The sequence below is a fragment of the Ictidomys tridecemlineatus genome, chromosome 5, assembly GCF_052094955.1.
Source record: "Ictidomys tridecemlineatus isolate mIctTri1 chromosome 5, mIctTri1.hap1, whole genome shotgun sequence".
NCBI classification, from domain to species: domain Eukaryota; kingdom Metazoa; phylum Chordata; class Mammalia; order Rodentia; family Sciuridae; genus Ictidomys; species Ictidomys tridecemlineatus.
The window spans coordinates 93,742,065-93,765,584 of NC_135481.1; the positions used below are offsets into that span (position 1 = coordinate 93,742,065).

Here is a 23,520-nt window from a genome sequence, read left to right on the forward strand (position 1 = left end):
TGACAGTAGCCATTCAGAGGATCAGAGCACAGGGGTCCTTGACTTTCGGCCAGCATATCTCATCTACCTGTTGACAGCTCCATTCCTGTTTGTCCTCCTAGCCCCACAACCTCACCAGGAAGGCCAGGGTATAGTGGTAAGGAGCAGGAGGTGACACACACTCACAAGGGGCTCAGAAAACCCAAATCCATGACCTATGGTCAAATCAAGCCATCTGGACAGGTACAGCAGCATCTCTCTCAAGGGTCCCCTGGTCCTATTGGGAGACTGAGGAACCTCAGAGAGTCTGCTCACTCACCACCCCTTCTCTGCATCACCATCTCTCCTCATAGTTCTTAACCTACATATAAAAATTCTCTGGGAACAGCCTAGTTACTTGGACATCTGGCTTAATTAAAAAAAGAAAAGGGAAAGGACAAGTTTACAAAGGACCATGGCAAACAGAAGTAATCATTATAACAGTTTTATTCAAGTCTCTGTGTGCTCTGGCGTGGAGACCAGGCTGAGATCAGCATTACACTGTAATACAATAAGAGGTTTAGCCATTGAACCAAGCCTGCTTGGCATCCCTAGTTGACAATTTACAGTACCTCGAAAATAGGAGGAAAAAAAAAGAAGAAAAAGAAAGAAAGAAAAAAGACAAAGAAAAGAACCCACTAAGTTTCCTTCAGGACTTTTCCATTTTTAAATATTGTCATGACATACAATAACTTAAATCCTAAAGCAAAAATGGAAATTCAGGACACAGGGTCAGGACACGTGGACAAGACATTGGTGCAAAGAAGATTTGGGGATGAAAACAAGTCGCTAATTACATAGGAACAAAGCAAACACATATGGGACCTTTCACTTTACCTGGACTCAAAGGCCCTAAGAAGAAAATCACAAAGAAAGCATTTCTGTGAACTAAGTAAAATCCATCTCCAACTCCCTTCCTTAAAATCCTCTTAAAAAGAGTCTTAGACCATGCTATGTCTCTGGGTGGACAAGTGTGGTTGTGGACAAACGTGCAGAATAGGTAGTGAGGGGAAGCAGAGGGGCATGTGGGTGAGTTTATCATCTGCTTGCTATAGCTGGCTACCAAAGGCCTGTGGCTCACTGTGACACAAAGGCAACGGCCTAATTCCAAGTTCCCCAGGAGGAGGCACACTAGAGTCAGGCTTCCAAGCTCAAGTGGAGATAAAGAGAAGTAGAGTGAAGTTGTAATGAAGATCCATAATGGGGCAACTGTGGGCTGGAGAGAGGTCCACAGCCTTCTGGGGTGCCACACAAATCCCTGAAGTAAAATAGAGAGGAAATGGTGGCGGAGTTAGCCGCCAGGAGCAGAGAAGTCAGCTGAGCGATGGGAGGTGGTGAGTCCAGCCACACAGGCAGATGGCAGATGAGCCAAGGGACACAGCTCCTCCTTGGACAGAAGACAACTCTAAGCCTAGGTTGGCCTGAGCAAGGCTAAGTTCATTTCAGGGCTTCTGAGCAGTGGCCTAGAAATTGTGCTCAGAGGAGAAAAAGAGGACATCAGAATAGTCTCAGTCAGCAACTTGCTTCCCGCTGTGACACCAGCAGGTCATGTAACCATCTGAGCTTCAGTTGACCCAGCCTTAGGTGGGGGTAACACCCAGCTCCCAGGATTACTATAAGGAGTCAAAAAAATGTATGTCCATAAATCCTGAGGACATTGCCTCCTACGCAGCAGAAACTTATTGGTTTCTTATAGTTTATTATTGGCCTCCATATCTAGGCCAGGATAAATTCATGCCTCAGTCTGATGGAGATGAAGAAAAGGGCCACAGACAACACGGCTTTTGAAATGGGAGGTTGAATAAATAGTGAGAATGAAATAAAGATGACAGAGTTTAACAATGGTGGTGAAGAAGATTCTGGTAGAGGGCAGGGGAGGTTGGGGGGGAGGCAACACTTTAAAGGCTCCCTATCAGTCGTAGTGCTAGGGATCACTGCTCTTGACATGTGAGGGCAGAAAAATCTCCATTCACTTCTGAATCCTGGAATCCAAAGATCTCCCAATGAGGTTTCAGATGAGAATCTACAGGACCCTCTCTGCTGCCATCACTCCACCGGCCCCCCCCCCGCACACACACACACATACATATTAGCCTCAGAGAGCCTCAAGAGCAGCCAAGGAAAAGCCACCTCCAACTACAGGTCCCAGGTGGAAAACGGGATGCTGCACTGTTGTTAAGCCAATGCGTGAACATTCCCAGAGAGCTTCTGCCTCACTCAGGACTCAGGGAAAGGGCGTCCAGGAAAGAAAAAAAAAAAAAAGAAAAGAAAATACAAAATCTGCTTCACGATGCTGCTGAAGACTTCAGAAATGTGGGCAACACATTACTTCTGAAACCTGAACCTGAACTTCAGCTAGGACAGAACAAGTAAACACCCCGTCCATGGGGCCTTTGCTTACCAGGAGTTCAGAATGTCAGGGGGCCCACCCCACACATCCTAATGGGAAAGTCTTGTCTTTGAACCCCTGGAATTATAGTCCAGTATCCCATCCTGAGACACCGATCCAGTTGTCACATCCACGCCTGCTAATCAGTCTAGTAAAACTAAGAAGTGGGTGTTTGCAGGAAGAGAAGGTCAGACAAGTCAGGAGGGAAGATGGGTGAGGGGGAAGTGGGGGTCTGTTTCCAGAGGGAAAAGAGATGTATGGAAAGGCTCCCAGCTCTGGTTACCAGCTGGGCTCTGAGCCTGGAGTTTTCAGCTCAAATTCCAAAGCAGTTTCAATAGAGTGGATGGATGCAGAAAGCACGGGTAGCAAGAATCAGGAAGGACGAGTCCTACGGGCTTGAGCTCAGCAAAAGAATGCAACATTCTGAAGAGCCAAGACCAGGGCTCCCCAGGCATCTAGGGAGGTCAGGGTCCATCCAGCAACAGAAATGGACAGCTCATGGGTATGAAGAGAATACTTAGAAACAACCTGAGAAAATCAATGAGACTCCTCTGGCCTGCAGAGCCAATCAGAAGCCTGGGGGTTGGGTCCGGCTAATTAGGCACCTATGAATCAAGCAGGGTTTCAGCTCTGACCTCCCACCTTCCAACACCAGCACCCGAGGTGGAGAGCATCCAGGTGGCAATGCCAGGGGAAACACTGGGCCTGAGGTCTCCTCAGAAGGAGTAATGGGGTTTGCTTTTATATGTGGGTTTTTGTTAATTTGAATTAATTCCTCATTTTTTTCTTTTGGTACTAGGGATTAAACCCAGGAGATCTTTACCACTAAGTTTCCTCTTTATTTTTTTTATTTTGATAAAGGGTCTCACTAAGTTACCAAGGCTGATTCCAAACTTATGATCCTCCCCACTCAGCCTCCCGAGTCACTGGGATTACAGGTGTGAATTCTGGCTCTAGAAAAACATCATTTTGCCTGAAAAAAAGACACATTTGGAAACGTGCTCCTAATAATAACTGTATCTTGACAAGAAGTCATTCTCCAGTCAAGTCAAGGAGGCAATAGACCCCATATGAAGCATGGGGGAGCTACATGAAGTAGCCAATGTTCAGCTGCCTTTGACCCACGACCACACATACAGTCACACACATTCTTTTCTCCACCAAGGGAAGCAATCTAGCAAGGTAAGGCCTATCACTGTTGGACTTGGAGCTCCAGGACCACACATTTAAGTGACGGAGTCCCAATATGTTTTTAGGCTGATCCCAAACTACTGGGCTCCAGCAATCATCCTGCCTCAGCCTCCTCTGTAGATGGGACTGAAAGTGCATGCTACGGTGCCTGGCTAGGATCATACATTTTAAAGTTAAAGGGCTTCAGCTCGGGAAGGCAGCCATATTCCAGTTCAGTTGGGCTTCTGAGGTCCAGAGAGAGAAAGACATTTGCAAATTTATAGCTAATAAGTGGACAGCTCATATTACCAGGTTCTTACAACAAGGTTTCCTTGTGTTCAGAATGCACGGGAGGGTTACACTCACCTCTGCCCCAGGTTCACAATCTGGTGATGTCCTCAGGAAATGTCTAGCAGTGCACAAGCAGCTAGACTTGCTTCTTCTCTTAAGTCTTTCCAGAAATGGTTGAGTGTCTCCAACCATCTGACCTGGTCCCCTCACAACCCCAATCCCAGGCACAGGCTCAAATAAACACATCAGGAAAAGTGCAAGGCTCTGCACTCATGGGGGGCCACCAGACAGATGGCTATTTCAACCCTGAGTTAAACCCTCACAGCCATCTAGTCATCAGCACCAGCTGCTCTTTGCTCTGTGGTCAGGGCAATCCCAAGGACTCTGAAGGCTGAGGCAGGAGGGTCACAAACTCAAGGCCAGCCTGGGCAATGTAGTAAGACGCTGTCTGAAAATTAAAAAATAAAAAGGGCTGGGGATGTAGATTAGTAGTAGACCTCCTGGGGTTCAGCCGGAGCAAGAAAAAGTGAACTTTATGAGTTAAGAATGTTAGATGTAAAGGGGGTGTCTTCTTGTGTCCCTGAGCAACAGTGGCCTGGGGGAAAGGGGCTTTGTGAGGAACCCCATCCCATGATGCAGACGTCCCACAGGCAAGGGGACCCTTTCCCAAGATTCTCCAGCAGGAACTGGCCTTATCATATCAGACGGTGGCTCTTGTCAAATCAGACTGTGTCAGTGATCCCCCCAAATTAAGAGAGAGCAAACGGTCACTCAGATGCTGGCCCAACCTGCCACTTCCCATTTCTTCCTCGTTAAGACACAAATGGTGAGAACAGCCAGCCTTCCAGGTAAAGTGGGGGTTAGGGAAAGATGTTGGTCAGCACCAAGTGCTACATAAAGTGGTCGCAGAGCATGTGCTGGCCATGGGGCCCATTAGTCACACTAAGCCAGCTCCAAACCTCTCCTCTTCCAGAAGCCAAAGGATAAAACAAAAGCAAAATCCCCTAAGGCCAGGTGGCAAGGACCACAGTCAACTTCAGCCAATTCATTCTGCAGAGGTGGAGAAAGCTTCCTCTAGGAGCTGGCAGGGAGCCAGCGCCTCACTGCCCTTCTCTGATCCAGAGACTCCCACTGCCCTTTTGAAGGAAGCATATGATAACAGCTTTTAAAGGAAGGGAACCCAGAGGGGCTAAGGGACAAGCCTGAGGTCACTCAGCAACAGCAGGATGGGAACAGCTAACTTGCTCAGCCTCAGAGCCTGGTGGCCTGACTTGGCAATCAGTCCCCACGGTCTTTTAATTTCTCTTCATTCGAATCATCTTCTTCAAGCATTCTTCCCTTCTGTTCCAGACAGCATATCAAATGTAGAAGGAAAATGACGCCACTCTGTAAAGATCAGGAGGCAAAGCCAGCTAGCACTATTCCGAGTTGCTCAAATGTAGGATGTTCTTGTTATCATTGTTACTGCCAGACTCTGGGAGTGTCAAAGGATGCTAAGTTAAGAGCATCCACCAAAGCCTTATGGGGCGGGGGGAGGGGGGTAGGCAACAAAGGATAGCTTGGACATCTGTTGAGCTTGTGGCAGCTGTTTGGATCCCCCCCAAGGGGACACTGGAGGACAATTGAGTTTAGAATTAGCAATAGGAGTTGAAAGATCCAAGGAGATGGTGCAGAGCACATACTACCCATTCCCATCACCGTCTTCCATGTAGTGACACCTGGTAAGAGCAGGACAGAAGCCTCTGAGGAGAGAGGAGGACAGGGAAAGGGGGAGGCTGGCTCTGGCTGCTCACGTGGCTTCCTTCACAGCTTCAAGCCTGCTCCTGACCACGATCAGAGAGCAAGGAAACCTGAGTGGACAAAAAAACCTCACTCCAACTAATACTATCTAGATCTCTACGCCCCCTTCAGCCCTGCCCAGAGAGTGCGGCAGGCAGGGCCCCAGAAGAGCAGGCTTGGAGGAACTGAGATGGTAACTCCTCTATCTCCGCCCACGCAGACTCCCAGCAGCCTCTTTAGAATAACCCTGCTTTCACTTCTTTCAGGTACAAGTATGTCCTTAGTAAAGACCCAGCTTTCCTTTGTGTTTCCACTGCAAGGACGAATAAAAACTGGATTGAACCCTCACTCAAGGGCAGGTGGCTGTCTCACAGTTTACGCTATATCCATCACACTAGTCTATCCAAGAAGGATGGCTGCAAACTAACAAAATGGAAAAAGTGGAAAAAAAAAAAAAAAGAGCAACAGAGCAGGTTTAGAGCCAGCATGGTTCACATCACCCATGGACTGAAGCCTCCCTAAGGGAGCCAAGGGTATACAAGTCATGTTCATGACTTAGGGGCTGAGGTTTTCGAGGGTCCAAGGGAAGCTCATCGTCCTCATGGGTTGGCTCAAACTGCTCACAGGATTCACATTTTTTCCTCTCCTAGCTGAGGAGAAGGGTATGGGGGCAAACGTAATCTCACACAGGGCTGGGGACAGGTCTCCATGGTACAACCCTTGTCTGACATGGGTGAGGCCCTGGTTTCAATCCCCAGCACTGAAATAATAACAATAATCTGTTACACATCGACTTCACTGACCAAAAGAAGGAGAGAGATGAGATGCAGTAACAAAATCCTGGGTGACAACACCAGGAGCCAGGGGCCCCCCAAGCCTTGGAAGGGCCCTTGAACCAGAGGGCAAATGGGCTCATAAAGCAGGGAACAAGTGAGAAGCAAGGTCCCCTCTTTAGTCCTCCGCAGGGCAGGACTTCTGTCATAGTTACAGACAAAGAGCAATGACCAGATTTGCCACTGGTGCCAGCTGCACCAGCTCCCCATTCTGGCATCCAGACAACAGACAAGGAACCTGCAGACGGACCTCCAACCACAGAATATTTCACACACACAAAAAAGGCAGTAGAGCAACATTTACAGTCTTGAGGGAAGAGGAGCAGGACCTGAGGGCTGTACTTCTAATCAGGCTGTTATTGCCACAGGAAGATCACCGTTCACATACAACACCGGAAGCCTCAGAGGAGGACAGTGAAGAAATACATGAGAAAGTTTTTGCTAAAGCTCGACACATCCAGGAAACAAATTCACATCCAGGAAACAAATGCCAAACAAGTCAGGGTGGGTTCCTGTTGTCCTTTCTACCCAGCTCGTGGTGCAGAGCACAGCATGAGAGCTAACTGCACAGAGACAGAGGTGGCCTTGGTCAGTTTCCAGTCCTTGGGACTTGAAGGCTATACATCAACGGCTCACTGAACACCTTATAAACAGCATCACTGTGCCATATCCATTTACAAAGGGTATTACGAATGGCTTGGATGTCACAAAAATGAATGGAGAAGGAATCTCCACCATTCCAACTCCCAGCGTCTAGGGATCACCCCAGTTCTGGGGCAACCAGGAGATATCTACCAACCAACCACATGACCTGAAGCCCACTGATTGCAGGGATTAGTGGGAAGACCAAAGGAAGGGCGTAACACATAAAGATCTGACAACCAAAGGGATGAACACAAAACTCTCTGACTTCAGAACTGGCACCAGGAAGCAGACCAAGCAGCTATTCCTGGGATGAGCATATGTTTGTTTCAGCACATGGTGTGACCGTATTCTGACCCCAGGAAGGCAGATGGGGGCCCTGCAACAGATGCTGGTTTCTGCCCTTGAGTGTTTCCAACAAACAAACAAACAAGGATAGACTCCACCACCCTCCTCGCTGCAACCTGGCTATACTTTCCCTAACTCCCTCCCCTTTCCTGGATTCTCACTGAGCCTGTTCCTCTTACCACCTGTGTGCTCAGATACATAGACGGAGGACCTGGAAGTGCAGGTAGGTAGTGCCAGGTCCATCCGCCCTTATGCTTCCACACTGGGCTACCTTGCCCCCAGTCCTCAGCTGGCACAAAAGGGCTTGGGACACAGGATAGCTCACATCTCACATCAAAAGAGACTCCAATTCACAGATGCTGAGGGGGAGTGGACGAGTAGCAAAATCAATCACAGAACATCCAATACTGGTGTGTGGGAAGGTTGAACTCAGGGCTAACAAAGGGACCCCCCCAGGCCAACTCTGGGCATACCCAACTGGCTGAGGAGAAGAAGCAGCAGACAGATTTGGCTGGATGACTCTGCAGGGTCACCCTAAAGGCGAGGAAGACTGTGGAGGGTGGGGGACATGCACGCGCCCCTCCCTCCCCTACACAGCCAGAGCTGATGGCCGCAGCCCCTCCAGTGGACATGAGTAGAAAGGCCCTGCAGGGCAGGAGACCCTCTGAAGTGGCCCTGTTTCCATCCCTTCCATCTTCAAAGTGCATTTTCAGTGCAAGAAGTAGGGCTGGATCTCAGGGGGCCCAATTCTGAGAAAGGGCTGTGCCAGCCAGCTCCCTCCATCTCCTCCTGCTTCCCCCTTGCCTGCCCATGCCCCTTTTCATGCTAAGACCAGAATTCCTGCTGGATCTCATAAGCAGTAGGCCTGTGTGTGTTCAGTTCAGCTCTGCACAGCGGCACGGTACTGTCCTGACTCTGCCCCTCTGCGTCCAGGTCCAGAAGCGTCCGCTCGGCGGGGGGCAGCGGCCCTGCCTGAAATGGGAGCAGGGCTGGAAGTGCAGGCCGCTCCTCCACAGTGCTGCTGCTGCTAGCAAAGCAGGAGTCCAGGTTGCTGGGTGTCTCTGTGCTGGAGCTGTTGGCTGGGGAGGCGCTGCGGGCATGGCTGGGGGACACGAACCACCAAGGGTCTAGCCTTTGCCGATTGGCAGAGGGACGTGGGCGAGGCAGAAACTCCAGAGTCTTGGGTCTCTCCAAGGTAGAGTCCTGCTGTGTGTTCCAGCGCCTTGGGGTTGGGGGAAAGACCACATTAGGGTCAGGGAGCCGGGGGAATTCACCTGGGTCTCGGCTAGGACTGGGGGTTTTCAACATTCCTGGTCAAGAAGACAAAGGGAGAAGCATCAGATGATGGCACTGTATTTCTGGGTCAGATATTCACTGCTCTCCCCACCCTGCCATCTCCCTATGCACTTAGAATAACAAGAATTAACAAATACTTACCTAACGCCTACTATGTCTACTAAGTGCCATGCAGTGTGCTGGGTGGTATTGGAGATATCACAGTACCTAGGCCAAGGTCCCTGTATCCAATAATAGTAATGAGTGTCCTATCTGCAATGAATTAACTAAAGGCAGATGCTGGCAAAAGAGCCACAAACGGGCCACATGTGTTTGTAAATCAAATCTTAATGGAACATGTGGTGGAGATACTCAATGCTTGATTTCCAACCAGAGCAGTACAGCTGAGTGGTTACAAGAGAAACTGCATGACCTGCAAAGCCCCAGTTTGCTGACCCCTGACTTAAGTAAATGTCTGTCATTCATTCTTCATCATTTAATAAATGTATGATAGGAACAGAAGTCTAAGTAGCAATATGGAGGTTTATATCTGAGAATACAAAAGCCTATGAAGAGGAAGGTCAAGTCAATGGTAAAAAAATAATTGTTACTGACACCTAAATCTCACTAAAGGTATGGCCTTCCCTGCTTCTCCTCCTGGACTGGAGCCAACTCTAAGTCAGTCTGAGATATTCCAGGGAGCAAGGGTGATGACAGGGAAAACCTGGGTTTGAGTGTGTGTATGCCCAGGTGTCGGATGCAGCAGGTAAGTGTGTGCACATGGGTAGTAACTCACCTGGACATGTGTCCATGTCTGCTGAGGCAGGTGAGTCAAGGATGAGTGTTGACAAGCGAGCTGACAGATGGAAGCCTTCCTGTGAGTGTGTCTGAGCTGATGTTGTAATGGGAGACCTGCAACCAGCTACGTGGCAGAAAACACCCTCCTACCTGCAGCACAGCATTCCTTCCTAGTATCCATGGTACTCTCCGGAAATAACCAGAAGCTAGACTCCTGCCCCTTCTGGACACTGCCTGCACAGCAGTGTTCTACCCTGACCCAGGGCCTGGACATGACAGTGCGGTACCAGGTCTGATTCTTCCAAGAACCCACTTGTCTTCTTTCAGTTGCCAGGAAAGATCCCTGCCCTGTGGCCCCATCCAACCCTGGTCACCTCCCTGACCTCAGATCGGCAATTCTTACTTGGCTGAGTAAGAGGTGGAATGGGGCTTACTCAGATCCAGAAGTAGAAAGAGGAAATGAGGCACCTACACCTTCACTCCCTGGGAGGTACAAAAGACATAGGAGAGAGGAAGCGCCCAGGACTCACCTGCTCCAGGACTGGGGCTCAACCCATTGCTGGAGGGGCTCCTGCTGGCTTGGAGAGCTACAGGCTTAAGGGCTCCATCAGAAGGAGTCCGCCGGTGACCACTCGGCTGCGTGGGGGCCGTGAGGGTGACATGGGTGGGAGTCAGGGACTGGTTAGGGTCTCTCTTGAAGCGTTCCACACGGACATTGACCAGGGGGTTGTGGGTGCACGGGGTCGGGGGCGGGGCCTCGACGGGGCTGACTGGCATCTCGTACACCACAATCTCATCGCTGTCGGAGCGCAACAGGGAGCGGGTGGAGTTGCACTCAGAAATGGAGGAGAGAGAGAGCAGCGTCAGGGAAGCGGAGGGGTCCCCCAGCAGCAGCATGGGTTCTTCCTTCTTGAAGAGCTTTCGGGAGGGGGGGCTGGTGCTCCGTCGAGGACGGCTGGCCCTCTGGAAAAGACCTTCGCGCCTCTTCTTCTCCTCCCGGGCTGGTGGCTCGGGCTCCTCTGGGGGAAGCAGCTGGCACCTGCCAGCTTCCAGCAAGTCAAACCCTAGGCCTGTGGCTGCCAGGACAGCCCCACAGCCAAGCAGAGCCACCTCACAGCGGCGGTGATGGGTACCGCTGCGCTTGAGGCTGTTGGTTGGTGTCAGCTGAGGGGTACTGGTGGCTGAGTTGACTGGGGTGGGCTCCTCATGGACTCCATCACTGTGGGGGCCATCCCCATCCTCTCCACGAGGAAACGGGATACAGAGGTAGGACTGGTTGGGTGAATGCTGTAGACGACTCTCTCCACTCCTCGGGCCTTCGCTGTCTTCATCCTCTGTGAAGAGGAGAGGAGTGGAGGAGAAAAAAAGAAATGGGTACAAAGCAGCAAGAAGAAGAATCTGGTCCTTTCCCCTGACCCCAGGCCTCCTGACTCAGTGTCAGGGATGCCAAAGTCAAACGGCCTGACGGGCAGGACCTGGAATGGACATGGAACCAAAAGGGCTGTATTCCCCGACACGCAGCTGCGACCAATATGGGGAAAGGAATCCACATTCCGGAGCCCCATTTTCCTATTTTTAGGAAAGAAGATCTGTAATTTGCTACTTCTTTGAACCTCACATGTGTGTGTGTGTGTGCGCGCGTGTGCGTGTGCGTGCGCACGCAATGCTAGGGATTGAGCCCAGGACCTCATGTTCTAGGCAAGTACTCTACCACTGAGTCCCACAGAAACCCTTAGTACAAATAAAGCACAAGTCTCTAGAACACTGGATAGAACGGAAACACTCCTAATAGTTTCGTACCTTAAAATTGGAAGGACTTTTGGATTTCTAGAATGGCAGCTCAGCAACTTAAGACTAGTCTCCACAAAGGATTAGAATCCCCTATAATTGGCTCCATGGATGGAATGACCTTAGAAATCTACAGAGATACGAATATCACCTGAGAGAGCGCCTGGAGAACTTACCCACCATTCAGTAATCAGAGGATGACACCGGTAAGCCTCCTGGGAGGACAGCTGCAGTGTCTTCTACCACCACCCCCCACTTGGTGGGCTCCCCTATCCATAGAGTCAGGGACAGGAAATGCCTGATTCAAGGCCTCACCCTTCTCTTGCCCTAAGGAGACTCCAACTGGCCCCTTGGGATAAGAAGCCAAAGGTAGGCTCCATGACAGCAGGAAAAAACTGTGATTTAGAAACTCGATGAAACGGGTACAGAACAGATAGACAAAGGACAGAATGGGTGGGAGTCGAGTAAAAGCTAAGACAAATACCATTAAGCAGTATTAGGGGTCCTTAAACAGTCCTGGAAATGGCCAAGAATTCCCTGAAGGACTAGGGAGAGAACCAAGACCAGAGAAATGCTTACCCATCTCCATAAGGCTGGTGAACCCTGGCAGTGCCAGGCTACTCCTCGGGCCCTTTCCCAGGTTGGGGGCACTGGACGACCACTGCTTGTATCCATCTACCAGGGATTTGAGGCTGAAGAAGAAGAAATGAGAAGACTGTCAGAAGTGGCCACTTTCCTCACCTAGCCTCCAAGGGCTGAGGAAATGCCTTTCCTTGTCTGCCTGATCACAATGAGGACCTAGGGTCCAGGCAGCATCTCACTGAGCCCATCTTCTGCACAAACAGAAGTGTACATGCTCTAGGGAAAGAAAAGCAGCAGTCTGACCCACCCTCCTCACATGCTGTGGAACTGTGGAGAGAGCTGGGGGGCAGGGTGGGCAGACAGAATAAGGACTGCCCAGTGAATGGGGGTCCTGCCTGATCCCTTCTCAAGGGAGAAAATCCACAAACACTGAACACAACACACTCGTGACATTAGAAATACTGCAATGCAAAGACAATACTTGCAATACAAAGCAAGCATGGGCAGATGATCCAGCAGAAATGGGCTGGGCCACCCCATTCACGCCACTGCTCAATCTTCCTTTCGAACTCCTGGCATGCTTAGGCCACTTTCAAAGCCATACATTTTTCAAAAAGAAAAAAAAAAAATCAACCAACAAAGCATCACCAACCCTGTGCACTTTGGGACAGACCTATGTGGGTAGTACTTTATGCTGTACTCCGGCCCTTGGTTTGTGTGGGGATGGAGAGAAAGAGGGTATCAGCTTGCTCTCAAATCCCTGTGATCAGCTCATCCAGCAAGCCAGTATCTCACCAAGGACAGACAGGGTATCCCACAAACCCCCTAATATGATGGGGGAGTCAGAGGCAGGAAGCACTGGTCTTCTTCCCTAGAGGACAGTAAACAGGAGCACTGAGGAATCCACATGCTGTGGTGGTTTGGGGGATCCCACAGAATAATCAAAGGTGGCTCTTTTTTTTAATGCTGAAGACCCATTCAACAAAGCCCACTCTCCCCTGAGTCCCAGGCCACTCTGAATGCAAAAGAAGGTCTGACCTTTTCCCTTGACCTCAGCAAGATGTTTCAAGTGCTGAAAGACATACCAGTGGATTCAAGTACCTCCCAACGTCCACTGGTTTCAACCAAAATAAAGAGCCAGGGAGGAGCCCGCTGCTAAACCTACAGCCTGGGACTTCCAACTGGTAATTTTATCACTTCTAGCTCTGGGTCCAAGGAAATCCAGATGAGCAAGTCAACACCAGTGCTCAAGACTAAAGGATAAATAGCCATGGATCTTCTCCCTAACGCTAAGGGTGCCAGGAGTATCCTAAATACTGGAGTGGTCAGGAAAGTGATAGATCAACACAGGAAATTTCCCAAAGTGCACAATGGTCTTGCTCTTAAAAAAAAAAAAAAAAAAAAAAGAAACTCAGCTCAGCCTTTGCAGTGATGAGACCTGATTCTATGGGGTATGAGAACAGGAAATGGAAGGATGATTGCTGCCAGCACAGCTGGTGAAAGGGTGAGGATTAGACTCACCCCAAGTGGAAATGTGGAGATTCTGATGGGGTACTTAAGCCATTAGCTTTCTCACGCCTCTGAGGGGATCTTCAATGAATAAAGAGAATCAGTAGTGAGGCTCATTCTGCTCAGCTTCTCCCATAGCCGAGATCCCAAGGCTGGGCTTGAGCTATGGTGCCAGTCACCTCCCCATGTCCAGTCAGCAAAGTCCACACCAGGAAGGAAACTTAACAAGATGGCCTGTTTGAGCTGCTTCAGGCCCAAGCCCTCCTATCTGTAGGACCCAGGTCCCAGGGCGACTGCAGGGTGGGTCTGTGAATCCAGATAACCAAGCTGTCCTGAGACAAGTGTGTATGCGTACCATTATAGAGCTGTACCATTTGTGAAAAGCAGGAAGATACACGCTCACTTAATGTTACTGAATTCAAGATAAATTACTGCCATTACATATTTTCTTCAATCAACACGCTCTAAAATTAGAAATATATAGAGAGGCTCTCAAAATTTTCTGTAATCCCAGCAGCTTGGGAGGCTGAGGCAGGAGAATTACAACTTGGCGAGGCCCTGTCTCTAAATAAAATATAAAAAGAACTGGGGATGTGGCTCAGTTAAGCATTCCTAAGTTCAATCCCTGGTACCAAAAGAATAAAAATTCCGACATCAAAGAGATTTTTTTACTCAGAACTAGATGAAATCCACTTTTATTTCTTTAATGGGAACTGATAATCATGAGATACATGATATATAATCATGAGATATATGATATTTTTAATTGCTTCAACAGTTATGAGTTTTCTCACGCCTCTGAGGTAATTGGTGGCACATACCTGTAACCCCAGGGGCTCAGGAGGCTGATGCAGGAGGATGGAGAGTTCAAAGCCAGTCTCAGTAATTTATCGAGGCCCTAAGAAACTCAGTGAGACCCTGTCTCTAAATAAAATACAAAAAGGGCTGGGGATGTGGCTCAGTGGTTAAGCATCCCTAGGTTCAATTCCTGGTACCCCCGCCCCCCATAAAAAAAGTATGAAGACAAACCTATGTAAGGAAAAAGAAAAGTACAAGTTGATATTCTGTAATGTGAAATATGATTAATTTAATACCAAGATAAAAGGTATCTTATTCCCTCTTTGGGTAGTGGACATTGAACCCAGAATCACTCTACCACTGAAATACATCCCTACCCCTTTTTATTTTCTGAGACAGGGTCTCACTAAATTTCTGAGTCTTTCCTTGAACTTGTGATCCTTTTCCCCGAGGAGCTGAGATTACAGGTTAAGTCACTGTGCCCAACAAAAAGTATCTTTAAATGAAGCAGAAATAAAGAAATTACTGGAATCTACAACCAGCTTGGCTAACGGTATTTGGAATTATAATGTCAGAAATATCAAGTGATGGGCTGGGGCTGTAGCTCAGTGGTAGAGTGCTTGCCTAGCATGTGTGAGTCACTGGGTTCAATTTTTAGCACTGCATATAAGTAAATAAAGGTCCATAGGCAATTAAAAAAATATTAAGAAAAGAAAAAGAAGAAGAAATATCAAGTGACTCAGGGTCAGCAAGTTTCTCAAACCCAGCTCAACTCCTGTCTAGCTCAGTGCTCAAAGAACCAACTAGGAAGCTCCAGCTCCTCTAGAACTTGGTAGAGTAGAGTGACTTGCTGTCCTCTGTGGATTCATCCTGAAGCCACACACAGTATAGGTAGTTTGCCCTACATGTCTAACTTTGCTATTCAAAGGCATCTAGTGATTTCTGAAGCCTGGCTTCAGAAAGTCAATCCTTTATTTTCACCTTGAATTCAGATCTGATGTGGGGAAATAGATTTTAGACATGAAAATTTTAGTATTTGAAAGATTAGCAAAACCAGGGCACCCGCAAACCTAATAGCCAACCTTAGTAACTCTTTGGAAAGTCACTATGTAATGGTGAAGAGGACTGCTGGACTCTCTCACACTTAGAATAAGTCATAAAACACTACTGGCTTAGAGTTGAATACTAAGAAGTTAAAACTGTGATAGCCATGCTTCGGGTATGGAACAGAACTACACAAGAGGTAAGGAATACTCACCCTGGCCAGTATGTATACAGGCTCCCTATGAGCCAGCAAATTATTTATGCACTTCACAAAGAATTACTCAGAAAACCTTCACATCAGCTACCCATCAGTGGGATGGGTACTGATATCATCCCCAATCCACAGAATATACAAGCTCACACAGAAAGCCGGGTGGAGCTGGGATTCATGCTAGGCAGGCTAGAGTCAGCAGCCAAGCCCTCCACTACTACACTATGAGTGCCTGGCCTGTGCAGCACTGAGACTCAGGGGAAAATTGGCCTCTGGCCTCAAGCACTCAAGTGAGGACACAGTTCTTTCACAGCACCAAGGCCCCCTGGGCTTTTCCCATGGGGTGTAGTCAGTGTGACTCTGGGGTGAGACCTGAAAGAAATTCTCATGGCCTATTACCTCTAACAGTGCTGGTTTCTCTGTCTGCCCCTGCTTCGGAATGAGCCTCCTGTTAACCCCTGCTCTCTGTTCTCTTAACTATGAATGGATGCTTTAAGAGGAAGAGCCAGGTATGAGTAGAAGACTCAGACAGAACTTCCTGTATTTCTTCCTTGCTCTGAAGGGATCAGCAAACTGCACTGGTGGGCAACATCCTGCCCACACCTTGTTTTCCTAAAGTTTGACTGGAACACATCCACATTCATTCATTTATATATTGCCCATGGTCCAAGGCTGTTTTGCTCAAAAGAGGAGCTGAACTGTTGAGACAGAACTTTATGGATCACAATGCCTAAAATATTTATTATCTGGCCCTTTGTGGAAGAAAGTTTGCTAACTCCTATCCTAGGAGGTTCCTGGGAACCAGTAGATTGGGAAAAACTGTAAATTGTAAAGACCACAAGGTTTACAATTGAATATACATTAGAAAAAGGGTGTTTTATTTTTTGTAGCATTGAAGATAGAACCCAGAGACAATCTTCCGCTGAGCTACATCTCTAGCCCTTTTTTTCCAGCCCTTATTTATTTATTTTTTAATTTTGTGACAAGTTTTCACTAAATTGCTGAGGCTGGCCTTGGAACTCATGATCGTCCTACCCTGGTCTCCCAAGTAGCTGAGATTACAGGCATGTGCCACGGTGCCAGGCTAGCAAAAGGTATTTCATATCATATTTTTAAATGATGCACTCATCTTTACATTAGAGAGAATTTCATATCATCTGGCTCTTACCCTTCATCCCCTGAGGCAAGCTCCTTCTGCCCAAGTGTCCCTGGCCCCCATGTTCGTCCCTTCTTCTTTGTGGCCCTCTTCTCCTCCTCTTCCCCTTCCTCTTTTGGGATGACTGAGCTCCGGCCCCAGGTTTTGCTGCTTTCACCTGGTGTCACTGTGCATAACAAAGGTTAGATAAGACCCAGAGAAATGAACAGACAGGACCCCATCTAAACTAGCCCCTGCCCCACCAGACAGACTGGAACAACTCAGAGTTGCAGGGAAGTTAGACCTCACCAGAAACTCTGTGCCTAAGGGACCCTTACAAGAAAGCAACGGAGTCCCCAGCTACCAACCATTTAACTCTCAAAATAAAAACATGGAGAAACTTCCCAAAGGGTTACAAGTCCAATATAAAGCTGGAGCTCAGGCCAACCAGACACCAGAGTTCCAAACACTTGTTTTTCTGGGTGGAATTGCATGGTGGGGGAATGAAGAGGTTAATGTGGGGTGAGGGGAGACAGTGGGTAAGGAAAATGTGGAAGAAAGGAACTATTGGAAGATAGTCTAGAAAGAAGAAAATGAGGCTTTCCAGGCTCTGGAGAAGGTGGTCAGGAAGAGGGGGAGAGGGAAAGGAAAAGATAAGGAAGGAAGAACCCTCTTCTGATGGAAAGCTATAGAGATTCGGCTCATATGAGAAATGAATGAAGTGAGCCAACTACCAAAAAAAAGGGAACTGAGGCCACCGAAGCAAAATAGGAAGCATATGGAAACTGCTATCAATTCCAGCCAACTCTGGTCACATGAAAAAAAAAAAAAAGAAAAAAAGAAATCCTCTAATGTGATCTGAATCCTCAAGGAAGGTCAGAAACCCAGGATTTTTAAGTGAAATCTATTTTCAAATTGGGAAACCACTCATTCATATACACCCACATTTACATATACAAACACACACACGTGTGTGTAAGTGTGTATGTACTTTTTTAAACAAATATTATAGTAAAAACAAAATAAGCCTAAGATTGGCCCACTATACAGTATTTGCAAGTTTTCTTAGGAGCTAAGAAAATGACTTTGGAAAAGCCATTCCTTAGGAAACATGGACAAAAGAAAAACAATAATGTCCCAAATAGGGCAGAGAGTACATTAGGTACCCAGGCCAGGATACCAACAACCTATATCTACATTATACACCAGTTTCCAGATTGCTTTGTAACTCACTGAAGATCCTTCAGCACCCAGAAATCCCTCTGCTGATATTTAACCAGGAGCAAAAGGTAAAGAAGGCAGCAGCAAAGTTAATGGAGAGGGACAGGGTAGGGCTGAGGGTCTGTGTGCATATGTACATGTATATATGTCTGTTGAGGGGGTAGGGGGCAGAAGTTATGCATGGAGCAAGCCTGGACCAGCTGGCGGTTGGACAGAGCAGGGGACAGGTTCCCTGGTGTGTTTGGGGCCCCAACTAATTTGAGAAACAGTCTCACACTGGATGGCTCGAAGGCGAGGAATGATGGTGGGGCTTGCAGGAGGGCTGGAGCGGCTGCTGATAAGACTTTTCCTTTTATCCATGGTTGGGGAGGCCTGCACCGTGAATTTGTGCTGGAAATCTGCTTGAGGAAAGACAAACACAGGAGTGTGCATTAGCCTTATCCCATCATCAAACTCGTTTAAGAGAGGTGACGTCTTCTGGCAGGCCTGAGAGACAGGCCTCAGTGCCCTGAAAAGATCTGTTTACCTGGGAAATGTTCTCTTTCAGAACCATCTCTTTTTTCCTAAGGGACATGGCAACATGAATGTATGAACTGATGGAAAATTCATTATCTGAGTGAACATCATTAGACAAGTCTTTATAAAGCTCTCTATTTAGTGTATACAGATGGAGCGATTACACATTGAGAACAGCTTTGAGCTCATGAGAGTTTGTTGATTATTCTAGAGATTGGAAATCAAAATTCTCTGTTTCAGATGATCTTCTCAGGGATCAATACAGGGAGACTAATGCTTCTCATTAAGTGTGGGCAGAGCAGGGAATCCAGGGACCAAGGGAGGTGGTCAAGTTGCCTTGATTCCAACATCATCCAAAGGCAGTTATGGTACATCACACAGAATGTAAAACCCACTTCTCTGAATTTTAGCCCCTCACCATCAGAGAGGAATGATTCTCAGCTCCTTGTCTGTACGCTGATCTCCCCAATAAACTGTGGTCCCTTTGCAGGTGGGATTATGGCTTCTATACCCGCATCCCCAGCCCACAGCAATATGCTAGCACAGGCTAAATGCTCAAAAGGTGCTTAAAGACTCTATGCTATGTGAAGAGAAAAAAAAAATGTACAAAAGAAAACAGCAAACATGTTCTGTGGGCACACCCTCTCAATTTCAGTGAATGAATTCCCTTGTCTATGCCTAAGCCACCGTCTTAGGCTTACCATCCTCCACAGGTGCTCTCATCAGACCATTTTTCCTTGGTTCCTACCTTCTAATAAGCTTGCTTCCTGGGGTTTTATAGATTCAGAGCACTTTTATCTACATAAAAACTCATTTAAGGGCTGGGGTTATAGCTCAGTGGTATAGAGCGCTTGCCTCACACGTGTGTGAGACCCTGGGTTTGATCCTCAGTACCATATAAAAATGAATAAATAAATAAAGATATTGTGTCCATTAAAAACAAAACACACTTAAGCACTCACCTCCCTTGACGGATATATTATAATATCACAAAGATTCTATTTCATATTTCCTTGCATTTCCCCCAAGGCTACAGTAACACAAATGATGGACCTTTATTCATCCAGTGCACTTCTAAAGGTTATGTGTAAACCTTATGATGTAAATTCTTATGCACTAACCTAATCTCAACTATCCTCAGAGAACTAATTAAGTAAAGAAACCTTGGGGTGATGGGTTGTACAGAGCCAATACTCCTCTAGTTTCACATACACAGTCCTGGAATTTTCTCCCTGTTAGAAGCCTCCTTCTCCAGGTTTGTCTGAAGGGAGATGCACCTGGGTAGGCTGCCACGCTTCCAGCAGCCAGACCTTGCGAGTCTGTCTTCACACTGTGTTCACTCACACCCCCCGCAGTTTCCCTGGAGTGGGGCAGATTTTCAGCAAGCCAGTCTTTCCACTGAACAGAATGGCCCATGACAACAGGTGACACTCGGGCATGGGTCCCACAAACTCCTGCCACACCGGCTCCTCACTCCCCTCCCACTTTAGGCCCCCAGCCACTGACCAGAGGGAAGGCTGATGCGGTTGCCATCCTTGAGCTTCAGCCGGCTCTTCCGGAACTTGCCCTTGCGTTTCTTCACCCGGGGCTTCTCCTGGCACAGCTGGTGGATGATGATGTTGAGCTCCCTTTCCAGGATGTCGATCTCCCGCTCGGCCAGCTCCTGCTCCCGGCGCCGGAGCAGCTCCTCCTGGTTCTTCTGCTGGAGTGCAGCCCGCGTCAGCTCCTCCTCCCAGGTGCGGAGCTCCTGCAGAATGGGAGGAACCATCAGAGGGAAGGGCAGGGTCCTCCATGCGGAGGGGCTCTGGAGTAAGGCCTGAGAGCTCAAAGGGCTCTCGCTCACGGCATCCTGGAGAGCTCTCCCATGATGACTCATGGATAGAGGGGGCTGAGCTGGTAAGTGAACATCTGAGCACCCTCAGTCATGGGGAAAGGAAGGCTCAGAACAGCCATCCTGAGATACAACCAGAGATGCTAATACTGAAGGCCAAGCTCTAGAGACAGGGCAGGAGGAGCAATGAGGACATGACAAATAACATAAGTCACTAGCACTAACAACATAGACAGGGAACAATTATTATCCTATTGCATAAGACAAATCATATAAATTATAACAGCTGGCACATAGTACATGCTCTTCAAAAGCTAGCTATTATGGGTTTGACTCTTCGTGGAATAACAGTGCCCCTGGACCTTGGGGCTACATCTCAAGACCCCAGTGCATGCCTAAAACCCCAAATAGTATCAAACCCTACATATACTATGTTTCTTCCTGTAACACATACCTGTGAAAAAAGTTTAATTTATAAATTAGGCACAGTATAAGATTTATAACAATAACCAATAATAAGGTAGAATTATAGCAATATAATAAAATCACCAGCATCACTACTCTCATGCGTTGGGGCCATTATTAAGTAAAATAAGTGTTACTTGAACATGAGCACTGATAGAGGATGAGTGGATCTGATGACTGAGACAGCCACTGAGTGACTAACAGGCAGGTAGTGTACACAGTCAGAGGGATGGCTGGCGTCCCTACTGGGACATCATGAGATTTTACCCCCCTACTTAGAATGGAAAGCAATTTAAAACTTATGGATTGTTCACTTCTGTAATGTTCCGTTTAATATTTTTTGAACCATAGCTGACCATGGGTAACTGAAACCACAGAAAGCAAAACCGTGGAAAATGGAAGGGGGCAGTGGAATTACTGCAGCTACCTGCTGACAAAATATGGTCTTCATTTTTCTTACTGGCATATATAATATATGTATATATAAATATATGTATATATAAATATACATATGTATTTATAACCATATATACATATGTATATTTATATATATTATAGTTTTATTGACCAAAAGAAAGGTAACCAAGAGTCACTGGTTAACCATCTAAAAAGAAGCTGATCATTCTGGGAGTTCTAGCTGGAACAATAATGATAGAAGTGTCTCGTGATTATCCCATTCAATGGCCAGTTCAGAGCCACCCAATATCTGTCCTAAGCTTACTCCACTCCCCTGCAGAACCCTCAATATTAAACTGTACAAGGTACATATTGTTATGTACCATAGGAGTCTAATCTCTTCAAATCAGATCCAGAAATTATTTATAAGTCATTTGTGTAAGGGAACAACCTTAATATTGCAAAGAACACAGATTTCAGAATCAGAAGGCCCAGGTTCAAGGTCCTGCTGCCCCACTTACTAGCTCTGATGACAAGGAGGCCACTGACCCTCAGCTCTGACACGGGAACAATAATACCTTCCCTATACGCTGGTGACAGGGCTCTGGATAAACAGGACAAAAAGGTCTCATCAGATCTCCTAAGCAAAATAACTGGGAACAATAAAGCATGTACAATTTTAGCTACATGCAATTTTAGCTTTCATACTTCTAGTAACTTCCCAACTTCCCACAATGCAGAGTGAGAAGGGGAAAAAGAAATTAACCAAGTCTCTGTGGACAACCCTCAGGGGCCCCGCTATATTTAGGCGTGCTCTTACAGTGTGAGCCACACAATTGCTTACGACTGGCTTTGCCTATGTGGACGCTGTCTACTAGAGTCACAGCAAAGAGGTAAAGAGGGGCCATTTGGGGAATGGCCACTAAAACCAAAAGACAGATCTCCAGCAGGCCAGGAGTCTCTGAACTCCCCAGATGGTTTGCGCTTGGAACCCTTTCCATGAAAAATGTCCCACAATTTCAGACCCATGGCATTCCTGGCCCGTATTCTGTTTCTGATACCAAAACACTGGGCAGGATGTTCTGATTGCTATTCTCATATTGAATTATCCCTATATGAAGCTAAAGTCCTTCTGGAAGTCCATCGTAGAACCAAGAGACCTTCTCGGAAGTCTCTCGTAATTGTGGCTGGCAGATTGAGATACCACTGTCCAGTGGTGCTTTTCCTCTGACTTGGACAATTAAATAGCTACCCAGCAGGAAGGTGGTCAGGGCAGGTCAGAAGCAGGGTGGTTGGACAGACTGAGTCCAGAGGCCCCGCTGGAGAAGGTCCACTGAGCCAGCGCCTGCCTTTTTTCTCTCTTACCTTTTCTTTGGCCCTGAGTTGGTCAAACATCTCCTGAATCTCATGTTTCCAGTCATCCTGCAGGCAGTGGAAGGAGTCCTTGGGCATTTCAAAGAAACCGGACTCCTCTATGGTGGTTAGCTGGTCCAGGATACTCGTGAAAGATGGTCGTGAATGGGGGTCGGGATTCCAGCAGTCTGAATGGGAAGCGTGAGGAAACAGAAAGCATGAATGGACTGAGACAAACAGAAGACTTAGGGTATTACATGACTTCATTTACCAGAAAACTATCTCTTCTTTCTCCTTCCCAAAACTGAGACTGGAATTGAGGTAACACCAAGCAGGACTCAAGAGTTAAGCAGGCTGCCCAGGATCACAACCATGGAGAGCAAAACTGGAAATCAAACACAGCTGCTCTGCACCCATCCAGTTCTGATGTGAATGAAGCATAAGGAAAGCAAACCCGAAGAGTTTTCTGTGTACAGTACTGTTACCACGATCAACCATGTTACTATACAATTCAAGTCTTGACAAAGGGTAATTACAGCCTGAGCCTCGATTTCCCATAAATACATGAGTTGCCCTTCCTCAACTCAATGGAATGAACAGAAGGAAAAGATAAAAATGGGAATCAAGAAAAGCCACGAATTAGCAGAATGGTCAGTTACCCACTTAACCTTGATTAGCTTTGTATTTCTCACTTACAAAATTAGGGCATTTTCCCAGAGGACTTTAGAGTTCCTTTTTTCCCCAATGTTCATTTCTACAAGACACTCAGAGGTCCTGAAATAAAAACTACTATACCTTCTCATTTTATATATTTTTTAAACATTTATTTTTTAGTTGTAGGTACACACAATAGCTTTATTATTCTTATGTGGTGCTGAGGATTGAACTCAGTGCCTCACATGCTAGGCAAGGGCTCCACAACCCCAGCCCTTATCTTCTTATTTTATATTAATAAGATCATGAAGTACTGGACAGCAGGTTTTAGTTACTAAGTTACCTTCTATTGATATTGTACATGGGCAGAAGGGCCCTGCCTCAGCAGGAAGTAGCTCTTTCAATGGCCCAAAGGACTCCTCATCTTGTGAAACTGGACAATATCAATCAAGTGCTATCAAAAGGTAAACTGTC

At 47.2% G+C, this 23,520-nt stretch overlaps 1 protein-coding gene across 4 annotated transcripts in view; it reads right to left on the minus strand.

Annotated features, from left to right (window-relative positions):
* Positions 1–447: 447 nt before the first annotated feature.
* The window catches only part of Map3k9 (mitogen-activated protein kinase kinase kinase 9), a 75,221-nt gene continuing 52,148 nt past the window's right edge, over positions 448–23,520 (minus strand). For 2 of the 4 annotated variants that reach the window (XM_078050434.1, XM_078050436.1), the window contains 8 exons: positions 22,405–22,580; positions 19,854–20,094; positions 18,107–18,229; positions 16,644–16,797; positions 13,435–13,503; positions 11,911–12,023; positions 10,074–10,877; positions 448–8,780 (listed from right to left, as the gene is read on the minus strand). In XM_078050434.1, coding sequence (XP_077906560.1) covers positions 8,296–8,780; positions 10,074–10,877; positions 11,911–12,023; positions 13,435–13,503; positions 16,644–16,797; positions 18,107–18,229; positions 19,854–20,094; positions 22,405–22,580 — 2,165 coding nt within the window. In that variant the 3' untranslated portion in view covers positions 448–8,295. The remainder of the gene's footprint in view (positions 8,781–10,073; positions 10,878–11,910; positions 12,024–13,434; positions 13,504–16,643; positions 16,798–18,106; positions 18,230–19,853; positions 20,095–22,404; positions 22,581–23,520) is intronic. The other 2 variants (XM_078050437.1, XM_078050435.1) reach the window with 2 other exon arrangements.